The sequence below is a fragment of the Musca domestica genome, unplaced genomic scaffold (assembly GCF_030504385.1).
Source record: "Musca domestica strain aabys unplaced genomic scaffold, Musca_domestica.polishedcontigs.V.1.1 27, whole genome shotgun sequence".
Classification (NCBI taxonomy): domain Eukaryota; kingdom Metazoa; phylum Arthropoda; class Insecta; order Diptera; family Muscidae; genus Musca; species Musca domestica.
Genome location: NW_026712286.1, coordinates 11,140,210 through 11,157,401, shown reverse-complemented (window position 1 = coordinate 11,157,401; position 17,192 = coordinate 11,140,210). Strand labels below are relative to the sequence as shown.

Here is a 17,192-nt window from a genome sequence, read left to right as displayed (position 1 = left end):
TCGAACAACTTTTCTATAGAAAATGTTGTTATCGAACAACTTTTCTGTAGAAATAGTTGTTATCGAACAACATTTCTATAGAAAATGTTGTTATCGAACAACATTTCTATAGAAAATGTTGTTATCGAACAACATTTCTATAGAAAATGTTGTTATCGAACAACTTCTTCTGTAGGAAATGTAGTTATCGGAAATGTTTTGTTTTATTTTAGTTTTAAAAATATTAAAATTTATTCTAATTTTTTTTCCTCGAAATTTTTATGGAATCGAATCTAGACATGTGCCGATAACAAATCCTGCAAATGCTCTCTATCCGGTACTACGTCTACATTTTCAGTATTCTTACGCCGCCTACATTTTGCAATGATTCGAAATGATAATAGAAGCAAAATACACAAGGATATTTCATAGAATAAAAAAGAATGCCATGAATTTGGTAGAATTTTTCGACAAGGTCCCGACTCATAGGTGCATTGCCGTCTATCTGAAAACGAGAGAGAAAGGGGAGCTTTAAAAGTTGTTTCCCTTAAAAATTGACAGCAAACCTACAAATTGTCATCTCCTCTTCCACAAAATTCGACCACACACAATAATGATAGGATGGATCATAGTTCAGCAGGCTACCACCGGTCTTCGGAGGCACTGCTGTGGATCTGAGACTCTCCACTCTCTCTCGGAATTCTTGTAAAATACTTTCATATCCTGGCTGAGAGGCTAAATTGTGTTGCTCACAAGGATCTTTGGCTAGATCATAGAGACATTCTTCGCGGGTGGCATCACAGGGTGTTGCCTCCTTCTCCTCATGATCACAATGGATTTCGGCGCCGGAACGAAATTTTTGGATCTTCTTTTTTGACAACGGTATGCAATCATATTTTCGAAGACTTAGGGAGACCATGGAAGATTGAATCGCCTTTTCATAGACCAAGGATCTGGGATCTGTGGTATTTCGGTCTCTTTGCATCAGCAGCCGATCGTATTCGCCATTTATGGTTGTTCCTCGAATATATTTCCACTGACCCCTCATATAGCTGGTTACGTTCCAAATCTCATCCAGTATATGAACGATTTCACGTTGCCGTTCAAATGGGTCGAATAATTCAACACCATCCACCAAATCAGGCCATAGATTTAAGCCATCCAGGGGGAGATTCAATTCAATTTCGGCTGCCGCCGCCAATGTGGGCAACCAATCCGCCATATATATGGGCGGATGAAAAATCGATCCAGGATTTTTCAACAAAGGACTCCAAATGACACCAGGAACGCGTAGGCCACCCTCCCAGGGAGAATTTTTTTGCTGAGAGGAGAAAATGGTTCTGAGATTATAATTTGGAATTCGATGAGATAACTTACCCCCTTCAATGGCCAATTGGAGCCAGTGTTGCTGTACAGACCCACCGAGGGGGCTCCATTATCGGAGAGGAATAAAATAATGGAGTTGCTTAGCATTTGAGCTTTATCCAGAGCCTGAATAATGCGACCCACACTTTCATCCAACTTGGAAGCCATGGCTAAGAAGAAAGAAGAACTTTTCAGGAAGGCCTCAAAAGAGGGCGTGTTTTGCAGATGATCTCATCTGAGGCCATTTTTTATAGAGTCCGTTTTTTATGGAGGAACTCATTTTAGGCCGTTTTTTATGGAGGAACTCATTTGAGGCCGTATTTTATGGAGGAACTTATCTAAGGCCGTATTTTATTCAGGAACTCATCTGAGACCGTATTTTTTGGAGACCTTATCTGAGACCGTCTTTTGTGGAAGACCTCATCTGAGACCGTATTTTATGGAGGAACTCATTTTAGGCCGTTTTTTATGGAGGAACTCATCTAAGGCCGTATTTTATGAAAGACCTCATCTGAGGCCTCCTTTTATGGAAGACTTCATCTGAGGCCGCCTTTTGTGAAAGACCTCATCTGAGGCCGTTTTTTTATGGAGGAACTCATCCGATGCCGTCTTTTATGGAAGACTTCATCTGAGGCCGCCTTTTGTGGAAGACCTCATCTGAGGCCGTTTTTATGGAAGACCTCATCTGAGGCCGTTTTTTATGGAAGAACTCATCCGATGCCGTCTTTTATGAAAGACCTCATCTGAGGCCGTCTTTTATGGAAGACCTCATCTGCAGCCTCCTTTTATGGAAGACTTCATCTGAGGTTGTCTTTTATGGAAGACCTCATCTGAGGCCGTCTTTTATAAAAGACCAGATCTAAGGCCGTCTTTTATGGAAGACCTCATCTGAGGCCGTCTTTTATGGAAGACTTCTCTCAAAATGAAAATTTGTATCCTCACCTGCATAGGTTCTCCTCTTCACATCCGAAATATAGGAAAACTTCTCAATCTCCTCCAAGGGAGCCTGCAAGGGATTATCATCATTGCCGGCATGGGTGGCCAAATGGGAGACCAGCAAAAATAAAGGCTTTGTACCGGAATTTCTCAAAATAATATCCTCTGCCTCCTGGGTTAGCAAATCGGTTACATATGAACCCTCGGGGGGACATTCCAAATCCATATTCCTTTGAAAATCATAACCCAAACTGAAATTGGTCTTGGAAGTAAAGACATTACAACCAAATGTAAAAAATCCCAAAATTCAAAACTTACCGGCATTTTACTCATTTTCCTGTAGTAGTCTACAAAGGCTCCCCAATAGCCATAGTGTTGATCGAACCCGTTGAAGGTGGGCGTATACTCTTTGCGACCCATGCCCAAATGCCATTTACCCACCAAATTTGTGGAATAACCATGCGCCTGAAATACCCCCGCCATGGTGGTGTGATTTTTCAAAATTCCCCAGGGTTCCTCGTTGATGAGCACAAAATGTTGGCTTCCTGAGGGGGATAGAGGAATTTGTAGGTTTTAATCATGTTTTTAGTCAGTAGAATCCCTCTGCCTCCTTACCCGTATGTATGGGATATAATCCCGTCAGCAAGGCCGCCCTTGATGGTGTACACATGGCTGGGGCATAGTGCCGTTGCAATATCTTGCCATGATAGGCCAAGGCATCGATGTTGGGTGTCAAAAATACATTGTTGCCGCGAAAGCTGACATCATCAAAACCCTGGAGGGATTTGTGAAAATATTTGGTAATTTTAAAAATATTCGTACCTCAGAAAATTTTTTTTTTTTTTTTTTTTTTGAAAAATAGAGATTTTCCTTTTGCCAAGCCTACCAAATCATCAGCCAAAATTATGATAATATTTGGTGGAACAGCCGATGAATCCTCCTCCTGGACCCTAGCGGACATGGCCCTCAGGGAAAAAGCCAACAATAAAAGTAATAATAACCACATTTAACCTGTCTCTCTCTCTCATTGACTTATAGCTACGGCTGCAATACAGCAACTGAATGGAATATTTTTTAATCATTTCCCATAAATGTTAATCATTTTTTATAAATTATTTAACAAACTACAGTTATTTCTGATAAATATTTATTTAGCCTGCATTTGCCATTGACCAGCATTGTCAACAAATGGATGGATGGGTGTAAATTAAAGCAGCGAAAGGTAACAGCAAAAGCCACTGACTTTCTATTAAATGGTGTGCAAATACCAAAGCATACTCTTAGGCGCCAATAATTGAAAGTTGCCCACATTTCTCAGACATTTAACAAGAGATGGCAATAAATGACTTTTCAGCCAATATTTGGTCTTTTCCATTTTTGGGCATCGGAAAAAAATTGCAAAAATAGTCGATTCTGGCAGGTTCTGCATCAGAGCAATAGTGGTAGGAAAAGCGGAATATTGGACAATTTTCAATCCATTTTTTTATATCCTCAGCCTAGCCATATGGAGAGGGTATATATCATTCGATAAGGCCAAAATATCATAGAAATCATAGAAATAACGATTTTAGACCCCAGGTCTCTTTGGAACAAATCCATTTCAGGATATTTTGAGTCGATCTAGCGATGTCCGTCCATCCATATGTCTGGCTGCTGCGCACGATAACTCTCGAAGGGAGTATTCGATTTGCTCCAAACTTGGTGCATCGTAATATTTTTATCAAACTTAGATCGAGTTTGGAGATGGGCAATATCGATCCACTACTTCCAGTACCTCCCACACTAAATGTCAATATTTTCAAAGACAATACTTTTTTGCACAGAAAGAGAAAGGATAATCCGATTTTGCTCCAACTTTGCGAATCTTAATATATGCATCAGTGCTAGGCCAGTTGAGAAAATGAACAATATCGGTAGACTCCATCAAGTACCTCCCACACAAAGGGTCAAAATTTGGAATAATCATAACTCTTTTAAAATTTAATGTAAGGGTCCGATTGTCTTCAAATTTCACACATTACAATATTTTTATTAACCCAAGGTCTGGTGTGAAGATTAGATATATCGGTCCACTCCTTCTGGTACCTCCCCCACAAAAGGGTCAAAATTTTGAATATCCATGAAGCTCATAAAACGCCAAATGTTCATCCGATTCCATTTAAACTTGGCGCATCTCAATATTTTCATAGACACGAGATTTGCTGTAAAGTTGGTAGAAATCGGACCATTCCTTCTGGTACCTTCCCCACAAAGCGGTCAAAATTTTGAATAACCAAAACGATTATAAAATCCGATATAAGCATCCAACTCTATTCAAACTTCACACATGTCATTATTTCCACTAATACAAGATATGCTGTGAAGATGGAATATATCGGTCCACTCCTTCTGGTACCTCCCCCACAAAAGTGTCAAAATTCCGAATATCCATGAAGCTCATAAAACGCAAAAATTAACATCCGATTCCATTCAGACTTGGCACATCTCAATATTTTCATCAACACTAGATTGGTTGTAAAGATGGTAGAGATCGGACGAGTTCTTCTGGTACCTCCCCCACAAAGGGTTAAAATTTGGAATATTTATAACTCTTATAAAATGTGATGTAAGAGTCCGATTGTCTTCAAATTTCACACATCCCATTATTTTTATTAATCCAAGATCTGGAGTGAAGATGGTATGTATCGGCCCACTCCTTCTGGTACCTCCCCCACAAGAGGTTCAAAATTTTGAATATCCACGAAGCTCATAAAACACGAAATTAACAACCGATTTCATTCAAACTTGACACATCTCAATATTTCCATGAACATAAAATATGATGTGAATATGGTAGAGATCGGAGAATTCCAATTGGTACCTTCCCCACAAAAGGTTCAAAATTTTGAATAACCAAAACGATTATAAAATTCGAAATACTCATCCGTTTCTCTTCATATTTTACACATACCATTATTTTTACTAACACAAGATCTGCTGTGAAGATGGAATATATCGGTCCACTCCTTCTGGTACCTCCCCCACAAAAGTGTTAAAATTCCGAATATCTATGAAGCTTATAAAACCCGAAATTATCATCCGTTTTCATTCAGACTTGGTACATCTCAATATTTCCCTCAACACAAGATCTGTTGTAAAGATGGTAGAGATCGGACCATTTATTCTGGTACCTTCCCCACAAAAGGGTCAAAATTTCGAATAATTATAGCTCTTATAAAATGTGATGTATGAGTCCGATTGTCTTCAAATTACAGATATCCCATAATTTCTATTAACCCAAGATCTGGTGTGAAGATGGGATATATCGGTCCACTCCTGCTGGTACCTCCCCCATAAAAGCGTTAAATTTTTGAATATCTATGAAGCTCATAAATCTCGAAATTAACATCCGATTTCATTCAGACTTGGTACATCTCAATATTTCCCTCAACACAAGATCTGTTGTAAAGATGGTAGAGATTGGACCATTCCTTCTGGTACCTCCCCCACAAAGGGGTCAAAATTTTGAATAACCAAAACGATAATAAAATCCGAAATAAGCATCCGATTCTCTTCATATTTCCCACATCCAATTATTTCTACTAACACAAGATCTGGAGTGAAGATGGTATGTATCGGCCCACTCCTTCTGGTACCTCCCCCACAAAAGGGTCAAAATTTTGAATACCCACGAAGCTCATAGAACGAGAAACTCACATCCGATTCCATTCAGACTTGGTACATCTCAATATTTCCATCAACACAAAATATGCTGTGAAGGTGGTAGAGATCGGACCATTCCCTCTGGTACCTCCCTCACAAAAGGGTCAAAATTTTGAATAACCAAAACGATTATAAAATCCGAAATAAGCATCCGATTCTCTTCAAATTTCACACGTGTCATTACTTTTACTAACACAAAGTCTGGTGTGAAGATGGAATATATCGGTCCATTCCTTTTGGTACCTCCCCCACAAAAGTGTTAAAATTTTGAATATCTAAGAAGCTCATAAATCGCGAAAATAACATCCGATTCCATCCATTCGGCACATCTCAATATTTCCCTCAACACAAGATCTGTTGAAAATATGGTAGAGATCGGACGACTCCTTCTGGTACCTCCCCCACAAAGGGGTCAAAATTTTGAATATCCATGAAGCTCATAAAACGCGAAATTAACCTCCGATTTCATTCAAACTTGGCACATCTCAATATTTACATCAACACAGGATCTGTTGTAAAGATGGTGGAGATCGGACTATTACTTCTGGTACCTCCCCCACAAAGGGTCAAAATTTCGAATAACCAAAACGTTTATCAAATCCGAAATAAGCATCCAACTCTCTTCAAATTTCACACATATCATTATTTCTACTAATACAAGATCTGCTGTGAAGATGGAATATATCGGTCCACTCCTTCTGGTACCTCCCCCACAAAAGGGTCAAAATTTTGAATATCCATGAACCTTATAAAAAGTGAAATTAACATCCGATTCCATTCAGATTTGGTACATCTCAGTATTTCCCTCAACACAAGATCAGTTGTAAATATGGTAGAGATCGGACCCTTCCTTCTGGTACCTTCCCCACAAAATCGTCAACAATTTGAATACTCATAACTGAGGTCAAAATAAAGTTAAATAATCGAACATAGGCTGAGGGTATACATCTGTTGGCAAAATCGACTGATACTTTTTAAATGGTTTTTAATTTCTATATTTTTTTTTTTTTTTTCAAAAAAAAATATTTTTTTTTCTTTAATAATATTTATCGTATATTTAACTTGTCTTTTTCGCACTATTCTCTCTAGGAATAATTTTAGATACCTTAATCTCGATAATAATAATTAAAATAATGCTTTCGATACTTAAACAACTACTAAATTCAAAACTTAAATTCTTTTTTGTACATTAACTAATAACTAAACAAAAAAAATACAACAAAAAATACTTCTACACAGAATTGTGGTGGTGCGTAATACAACAAAAAAACAAGATGTGGAAGACTTAAAATCGATTTAAAATTATTGACTATTTTCAGGGATCATAACTCCCACTCAGAAAGAAAGATCGAGAGAGAGAGAGGGAGAGAGAGGGGAGAGAAACTAGGTTACCACGTCAAACTTCTCACTGCTGCCGGCAGGGAACAGATGGCATTGTGCACGGGTATCGAAAGGAAACCGGCCAAGGCAATGCCATAGGAATCCGACTGCACCACCATGGCCATGGCAAATTGACGACGGCCCGGAGGTATCTCCTTCGACATTCTATAGAAGGTATTGACATAAGCACCACCACCCAGCAAACCTTCCCACAGCACAATGACAAATGTTATCCAATACTGGGCGTATAGAAATAAATGACCTCCGTCAGGAAGTACACCACATTGACAAACTGGAAGACGGACATTAGCCAAATCTTGTTCAGCTGGAAGACATTGACCGAGGAACGGGATATGAAAACACCAATTTGATAGTCCACATTCAGCCAACGATATTGGGCTGCCTTGTCCAGGAAGGTGTCTTGGAAGTAGACCAATTCGAACTGTAAAAATTGAAAAATTCAAAATTAATTTCAAAACTATTTCGAAAATAATTTCAATCAACTCACCAATCCCTGATTTATGAAATACTCAAAGAAGTAGACCAAGGCCAAGGGCACCATATATTTCACCAGCTGCTTGATGTAAATCAGTTTTTCCTTGAAACCCTCCAACGGACGATCATCGACAATGAGTTCTTCGGTCGATTCGACATTGGTGACGGGCAACACTGCGGTGGGCTTGCGCAACAGAACCCAAAAGGCCAAGGCTTCAATGAAGGGGAATACCAACATAATTAACATCGTGTCACGGGGACTGACGTTTAGGGAGCGTAGCGTGGCATAGGATAAAGAACCAATGACACCGGCACCACCCGTACCTGAGGACCAGGTGGAAACAACATTTCTGGAAGAGAGAAGGGGAAAGGAGGGTTAATATGTTAATTTTAGATGTTTCATAATTAAAGAAGGTGTTATCGAAAACATGTTATCGGAAATATTTTGCATAGAAAACTTTGTTATCGAAAAAAATTTCACTGGAAATGTGGATATCGAACAACTTTTCTATAGAAAATGTTGTTATCGAACATTATTTCTATGGAATATGTTATTATCGATCGATTTTTCTATAAAAAATGATGTTATCGAACACGTTTCTTACAGAAAATGTTGTTATCGAACAACTTTTCTAGAGAAAAATATGTTATCGAATAACTTTTCTCTACGAAATGATGCTATCGACAAACTTTTCTATAGAAAATGCTGTTATCGAACAACTTTTCTCTAGAAAATATTGCTATCGGACAACTTTTCTATAGAAAATATTGCTATCGGACAACTTTTCTATAGAAAATATTGTTATCGAACAACTTTTCTATAGAAAATTTTGATATCGGACAACTTTTCTATAGAAAATGTTGTTATCGAACAAGTCTTCTACAGAAAATCTTCTTATCGGACAACTTTTCTATCGAAAATGTTGTTATCGGACAACTTTTCTATAGAAAATGTTGTTATCGGACAACTTTTCTATAGAAAATGTTGATATCGGACAACTTTTCTATAGAAAATGTTGTTATCGGACAACTTTTCTATAGAAAATGTTGTTATCGGACAACTTTTCTATAGAAAATGTTGTTATCGGACGACTTTTCTATAGAAAATTTTGTTATGGAAACACTTTTCTATAGAAAATGTTGTTATCGAACACATCGGGCAACTTTTCTATAAAAAATGTTGATATCGGACAACTTTTCAATAGAAAATATTGTTATCGGACAACTTTTCTATAGAAAATGTTGTTATCGGGCTACTTTTCTATAGAAAATGTTGTTATCGAACCAGTTTTCTAGAGAAAATGTTGTTTTCGAACACCTTTTCTATAGAAAATGTTGTTATCGAACAACTTTTCTATAGAAAATGTTGTTATCGAACAACTTTTCTATAGAAAATGTTGTTATCGGGCAACTTTTCTATAGAAAATTGTGTTATGGAAACACTTTTCTATAGAAAATGTTGTTATCGAACACATCGGGCAACTTTTCTATAAAAAATGTTGATATCGGACAACTTTTCAATAGAAAATATTGTTATCGGACAACTTTTCTATAGAAAATGTTGTTATCGGGCTACTTTTCTATAGAAAATGTTGTTATCGAACCAGTTTTCTAGAGAAAATGTTGTTTTCGAACACCTTTTCTATAGAAAATGTTGTTATCGAACAACTTTTCTATAGAAAATGTTGTTATCGAACAACTTTTCTATAGAAAATGTTGTTATCGGGCAACTTTTCTATAGAAAATTGTGTTATCGGACAACTTTTCTATAGAAAATGTTGTTATCGGACAACTTTTCTATAGAAATGTTGTTATCGACCCATTTTTCTATAGAAAATGTTGTTATCGACCCATTTTTCTTTAGAAAATGTTGTTATCGACCCATTTTTCTATAGAAAATGTTGTTATCGAATAAGTTTTCTTTAGAAAATGTTGTTATCGAATTAGTTTCTATAGAAAATGTTTTCATCGATCAACTTTTGTGCAGAAAATGTTGTTATCGATTGAATTTTTTTATAGAAAATGTTGTTATCGATTGACTTTTCTACAGAAAATATTGTTATCGATATATTTTTCAATAGAAAATGTTGTTATCGAAATGGTATTTTGTAGAAGATGTCGTTATCGATCAATTGTTTGTATAAAAAAGTTTCTATCGATCCACTTTTTTGTGCAAAATGTTGTTATCGAACTGGGTTTGTATATACAATGTTGTTATCGATCAACTTTCGTATTGTTATCGGAAAAGTTTCACGTAAAAATTATGGTTATCGAACTGGTTTTCTCTCGAAAATCTTCTTATCGATCAACTTTTGTGTAGAAAATAAAATTTCCTTTTAAAACAGGTGTTATCGAACATTGTGTAATTGAAAATTCTGTCCCATTTCTACTCACTTATTAAAATTCGATGAATACGCCAAGAATGTTGTCTCTCCAATACCCGAACTGGCTGAAGTTATAATGACACCAAACAAGGCCATCCATTCGGCCGAGGCAAAGCCAACCAAAAGGAAACCGGCAGCAGAAAACAGCACAGCCAAGGCAATACGAAAACTGGAATGTTAAAAATATTTATTTTTTAAATCCAATTTGGGCGCCATTTTCTTCGGACTTACTGCACCCAAAACGGAAAGAAGGGCATTATGATTTTCACAAACAACGAGGGTAGGATGTCGGCCAAGAGAATAGCTCCCGTTGAGACAATGTGACATTCTCGTCCTTTGCCACCAGTATCATCATTCGATGGGACATCCTAAAAGTGTGCAATTAATTTTATATTTTAAAATAATTAGTGCTTCCAGTTTCCATTACTTACCTCATGAAATTGCCCAATAATATCATGGGCCGCACTCAACATCACAACATAGCCATAGTTGTTGCAGAGACCCAATATCCAATACGAAGTCAAGTCACGCCATAAACTTTTGTCCTTGCGCAGATTGTGGGGTTCCACGGGCGGGGCCACACTACCTCCTTGGTGGTGGATGGAGAAGTCATGGTGGGTTTTGTTACTAGAAAATGCGAGAAGAGGAAGGGAAAATATAGTATCGATGATTTTTTTATAAACTAAAATTTTGTTATCGATAATTTAAAAAAAAATTATCGATAATTGTATTAAAAAATTTTTATCGGTAATGTCATTCAAAAAAAAATTATAGATAATTTTTTGAATAAAAATAATTATTGATATTTTTTGTTACTAGAAAATGCGGGAAGAGGAAGGGATAATATATTTTCGATAATTTTTTTATGGAAAAAAATTTATATTTTTTCAAAAAAAAAAAAAAAAAATTATCATAATTTATTTTAAATTTTTATATATAATTAATTTTTATTGAAAATATATTATCGATAATTTTTTTATAAACTAAAATTTTTATCATTATTATTTTTTTAAAAAATGTTTATCGATCATTTTAATAAAAAAATGTTATCGATACATTTTTTTAAAAAATATTTATTGATATTTAAAAAAAAAAATTATCCATATTTTTTTCCAAAAAAAAAAAATTTTTTTTTAATATTTTTAATAATTTTTTTTAACTAAATTTTTATCGATAATTTTATACAAAAAAAATTATCTATAATTTTTTTTTTCAAAAAAATTGTTATCGATATATTTTTCAAAAAAGAAAAATTGATATTTTTTTCAAAAAAAATTGTATCGATAATTTATTTTAAATTTTTATCGATAATTAATTTTTATTGTAATATATTATCGATAATTTTCTTTTAAAAACTAAAATTTTTATCAATAATTTTTTTCTTCAAAAAAATGTTATCGATAATTTTAATTAAAAAAGTTATCGATAATTTTTTCAAAAAAATTTATCTATACTTTTTTCAAAAAATATTTATCGTTATTTTATTTTTTTTTTTCAAAAAAAATGTTATCGATTTTTTTTATTTTTGCAAAAAATGTTGTTTTCTTTAATTTTTCAAAGAAAAAATCGTTATCGATGATTTTTTAATATTGACCATATTTTTATTACATTTTTTCAAAAAAAAAAATTATCTATATTTTTTTCAAAAAAAAATTATTGATATTTTTTTTTTTTAAAAACAATTTATTGATATTTATTTTAAATTTTTATCGATAATTAATTTTTATTGAAAATATATTATCGATAATTTTTTTATAAACTAAAATGTTTATCGATATCTTTCATTCAAAAAATTTTTTATCGATAATTTTAATTTAAAAAAATGTTAAATTTATCAATTTATTTATTTATATTTTTCAAAAAAAATTTTATCAATATTTTTTTTAAATATATTGATATTTTTTTTTCAAAAAACAATTTATTGGTAATTTATTTTAAATTTTTATCGATAATTAATTTTTATTGAAAATATATTATCGATAATTTTTTATAAACTAACATTTATCGATAATTTTTTTCAAAACATTTTTAACGATAATTTAAAAAAATATCGATATTTTTTAAAATTTTTATCGATAACTTTTTTCTATATATCGATATTTTTCTTTTCAAAAAAATATTTATCGATATTTTAAAAAAAATAAATTTTTATCGATAATTTTTTCCAAAAACAAATTTATCGATTTTTTTTATTTTTGCGAAAAATTTTGTTTCCCAATATTTTTCAAAAAAAATCGTTATCGATGATTTTTTAATATTGACTAATATTTTTCATTTTTTTCAACCTTGCCCCTTTAAAGTAGCCCTGATTTCTAACTGCCATTTTTGTCAAATAATTTGTAGAACACCCATAACCCAAATAAAATCGTATTTCAAATTTTCTATAATAAATAAAAACACTAACAACAATAGGAAGAGTTAATTCTAATTACAAATTCTAAACACCCGCCAGCCGAAATAACCTTAGTGCCCAAAAAATATTTTCTAGCCAACAATTGCCGCTATCGGCTATTGACAATCATTGATGACTTCCGTTTTTATTTCGTTGACATTAAAATCGACAATTAACTTTTCGTTTAGTTGATGAGAAAAGCAAAAACAAAAAATCGAAGCAAAACGCATTTACATTTTATGGCAGCAATTAGTGGTGTTTGTTTATGGCCGGCTTTTATTGTTTTGTTTACAACTGTTTTTCTTTAGACAATTTTTTTTCTTCGTTAAAATATTTCAAAAAAATAATAATAAAGTTTAAAACAAATGTGCCATTTTTTAATTTCAATATTCCACTCAGGTTTAGCAAAAACCCCCACACCGGCAATCTGAAGGTCGTTTGAAAAGTTGTTTCTTGGGGTTTTTGAAGATTTCTCAGAAATCAATAATTTTTGAATTAAAAACAAAACATAAATATGTCAATCATCGAATATGTGAAACGAAATTTGAATATTAGATTAGAAAAATACAGATCACGCCCCAAAGGTTGGTTTTATATTCTCAATGAATTTCAATGAGAAATTCGAAGCAAAGTATTGTGAAAATGGGGAATTTTTGAGAATTTTAGAATATTAATAATGACTTTAAATGTTAATAACATTTTCTTCTAATATTTCAATAAATATTCAAAAATTGTTTTTAATATTCAACAATAGCATAGAGATTTCCTTTGTGGATTTTTAAAATTAGATAAAACCAAAAAATAATTAATTAATTAATAAAAAAATTGTATATTTTTTAAAAATTCTTCAAAAATGTTTAAAGATATTAAAAAGAATTTTAAATAACAATAACATTTTCTTTTAATTTTGAAAATTATTTTTAAATTTCAAAAATAAATTTCCCATTGTAGATTTTTTAAAGTTATGTGAAAGCAAAGTGAAATGTTAGAAATTAGTTGGTTAATTAAAAATATTAAATTTATATTATTTTTTAATAAAAAAAACTGAATATTTTTTTAATTCTTCAAAATTTTTATTAACAAAAAATAAAAAAATCCATGATTTTAATTTACTTTATTGATCATTTATTTATTTAATTTAATTTATAATAATTTATATTTATTAATTATTTTTAATTATTTTTTTAATTCTTGAATTAATTTTAATTATTAATTTAAACTTAATTAATTATTAATTTTAATTATTAATTTAAACTTAAGTATAATTTATATTATTTAATTTAATTTTAATAAAATAATATTTAAATTAATAAAAATATTGAATATTATTATTTTTTTTTAATCCTTTAATTAATTTTAATTATTAAATTAAAGCAATTAATTAATTAATTATTAATTTAAAATTAAAATATTTATAACATAATATATTTAAATTAATAAAAAATATTGAATATTTTTAATATATTTGTAATTATTTTTAATTCTTTAATTAATTTTAATTATTAGTTAAAATTATATAATTAATTAATTTTAATTATTAATTTAAAATTAATTAACATTTATATTTATTTAATTTTATTTAATAAAATAAAATTTAAATTAAAAAAATGAATATTAACCATTTTTTAATTAAAAAAAACCAGTTGTTTAATTTAAAAAAATTGTATAAATTAATAAAAAAAACTGAATATTTTTTTTTAAATTCTTCAAATTTTTTTTAATTAACAAAAAAATCAAAAAATATATAATTTTAATTTCATCTGTTATTATTTTTTTAATTAATTTATAATAATTTATATTTATTTATTATTTTTTTAATTCTTTAATTAATTTTAATTATTATTTAAAATTAATTAATATTTATATTTAATTAGTTTAATTTTGATAAAATAATATTTAATTTATTAAAAATTCTTAAACATTTTTTAATTAAAAAAATAGTTGTTTAATTAAAAAAAATCAATATAAATCAATAACAAATTGAATATGTTTAAAAAATTCTTCAAAAAAATAAAAAATCCATAATTTTAATTTAATTGAATTTATTATTTTTTTTTTATTTTAACTCAATTTAATTTATATTTATTTATTAAATTTTTTAATTTATTTAATTAATTCGTTTAAAATTATTACAAATTTATATTAATTTAATTTTAATAAAATAATATATAAATTAATAAAAAATTTATATTTCTTAAAAAATCTTAAATTTTTTTTAATTAAAAAAATGTATAAATTAATAAACTAATAAAACAATTTGAATATTTTTTTCAAAATTCTTTAAAATTTTATAAAAAAAATTAATTTTAATATAAATCAATAAAAAATGGAATTATTTTAAAATTTTTTTAGATTTTTATTTTAAAAAATCCTATTCCTATTGGTCATTCTTTTATTTTACTTTTTTCTCGCAAATCGTAGTCGTGTTAGTTTAATATCCCATAATAGCCACGGAACAACCTTGTTTCTCTCCGTATGAGACGTTGATGTTCTCTCAGGCATACAAAACCGTGACCGTATAGAAATAAAAAGATAAAAAAATAAATAAACCAAGGTGTATTAGTATTAAATATAAATAATAAATATCGTTTATTGAGGATTTTGGAAAATGGTCAACCCGAGTTGACAGATACCTTTGTGATGCGGTGAGCTCCGAAGTTAAAACGAGAGTTACTATGAATGCCAAGTCGCAATGCATCGAGGTGGCTGGAAGCACCGATGCTTCCAGGAAATCTCTAACAGCAACACGGGCTGAGAGAGTACCCAGAGAGAGTTGTAGAGAAATGACTTGGAAAAGCTGCCTACGGTCCGAGCTGTGCGAACGTAGGCCCCAAGGAGAGTTGTAGGGAAAATCTTCAGACTAGGAAGGCTTCTCCTACGGTCCGAGCCAAGCGAACGTAGGCTCCAAGGGGAAGTAGCAGGCAACCTTTTAGCCCAAGATGCATCTCTCTACGGTCCGTACTAAGCGAACGTAGGCTCTCTGGATCGTTTGGCAATTTGCAATTTAACTTAAACATTGCCGCCCACCTTGAAACATTGGACAATGTTACAATAATTATATATATAAATTGTTTTAAATATTAATTATCTTGAATTCGTTTGTACCAAATTGCGTGTGGAATCAATATAATTCGTATTGGCCATTAATTTATGGTAGCAAGCAATGTAATTCGACGGATCCGAGATCCCTTTGACCATAAATTAAATGGAATCAACAAGTTAAGAACTTAATCAAAGTAAACTTAATAGTAAGAAGACGTGAGATCAGTTTCTAGTGAGCGTATTTCATATTTTGTTTATTAATTATTTGTAAATTGATAACGAGTGCATGAGTTTAAAATAATCCATCCGAACCGTATATTGTGACATAAATAAGAAACCCAAGAGAAAGTAGCATAATTTAATTGGCGAGAACGACGCGCTTTGTATTGGCCCTTGTGATGTCTTTACGTAATTAGCCGAACCATTCCATTACCGCCAGGGTGAACCTTAACAACTCGATTAGCCTCCAAGCCAAATTTTGTGAGTTTTCTTCCCGTTTTCTATTACAAACGATTGAGGTACAGCTGAACCTCTGCGAAATCTTTTAATCGGAGGAGACAATATTGAATCGCCTAAAAGATTTCCTTTTTTCGATGCAAGCCTAGAATTAAAAAAACTGCATATGTTTTGCTAACAATGGACCATTAGGATCCAACCGAATACCGTATTTGAGCTACAAGTGACCCTAGAACCTTTTGATGAGCTCCCTCTAACACTATCTGGGGATACAAATCAGCACTATCAACAAATCTACTACGGACGACTGTCAAAGGAGGTGAGGATCAGCTAATGGTAGCTTGGGCAATTGATCAAAAAGATTAGACCGAACAGCAAATGAAGGCAAGTTTTCCGAAATTGAGGTAGAACGAAAGCAAACGTTTCAATTTGAACCGAAGAATGGTGCCGAGATCCAAGACAAAGTGAACAACTTTTCCTAGATGTGGCAGAGACGGATCCGTTGACACCAGAAACCGTAGCAACTACCGAACGTACTGGTAGGTTTAGTGCTTTTGAATGCGATCAGTAATGAAGGACGCCTCAGACCCAGGATCAATTAGAGCGCCGAACTGGATAAGATATACCTGATGAAGGATATTACCATAGCTGTACCCAGTAAGACATTCTACTCTGCGAAGTGTGAAAAACTTGCGTATTGGTGATAGTGGGACTAGAACCAGTAGAAGTGGATGGGACGTTAGGATTTGATAGGGCAAACCGAGTGCGAGGATGAAGAGGATGAGCTATTTGATTACACGAGTATTACTGCTTGGACGATGAAATTAAAAGAGTGATGAGTGCCTTTGCAAATACTACACCGATTAGAACTTTTACATTCTTCAAATGAATGTCCCCTAGACAGACAGTTCCAACAACATCCCTTGTTTTGGACAAACAGACATTTTACCTATCGACAATGTTCGGAATTTTGGACATTGACCGAAGAGAATGGTTTTGTCTAGGGCAGAGGGAACAAAAGGAATTCCGAAGGTGGATTTGGCGTGAACATTCACCGAAGC

At 32.1% G+C, this 17,192-nt stretch overlaps 1 protein-coding gene and 1 pseudogene across 1 annotated transcript; both read right to left on the bottom strand.

The window, feature by feature from the left end:
• Window positions 1–247: 247 nt before the first annotated feature.
• Window positions 248–3,323, bottom strand: LOC101894577 (arylsulfatase B-like). The gene is made up of 7 exons (XM_020039972.2): window positions 3,167–3,323; window positions 2,896–3,055; window positions 2,599–2,825; window positions 2,287–2,542; window positions 1,357–1,514; window positions 550–1,300; window positions 248–484 (listed from the first exon to the last, which is right to left on the bottom strand). The coding sequence occupies exons 1-7, from the start codon at window positions 3,284–3,286 to the stop codon at window positions 273–275; spliced, it is 1,884 nt and encodes a 627-aa protein (XP_019895531.2). The 5' UTR covers window positions 3,287–3,323; the 3' UTR covers window positions 248–272.
• Window positions 3,324–7,025: 3,702 nt separating this feature from the next.
• The window catches only part of LOC131803147 (battenin-like), a 12,279-nt pseudogene continuing 2,112 nt past the window's right edge, over window positions 7,026–17,192 (bottom strand).

What these genes read in the sequence shown, in the direction of transcription:
- LOC101894577 (XM_020039972.2), bottom strand. Translation starts at nt 3,286, where the DNA reads ATGTGGTTATTATTACTTTTATTGTTGGCTTTTTCCCTGAGGGCCATG. An exon ending in TAATTTTGGCTGATGATTTG is followed by an intron (nt 3,056 to 3,166) that starts GTAGGCTTGGCA and finishes AAATCCCTCCAG; the next exon opens with GGTTTTGATGATGTCAGCTT. An exon ending in CCAATTGGCCATTGAAGGGG is followed by an intron (nt 1,301 to 1,356) that starts GTAAGTTATCTC and finishes TTCTCCTCTCAG; the next exon opens with CAAAAAAATTCTCCCTGGGA.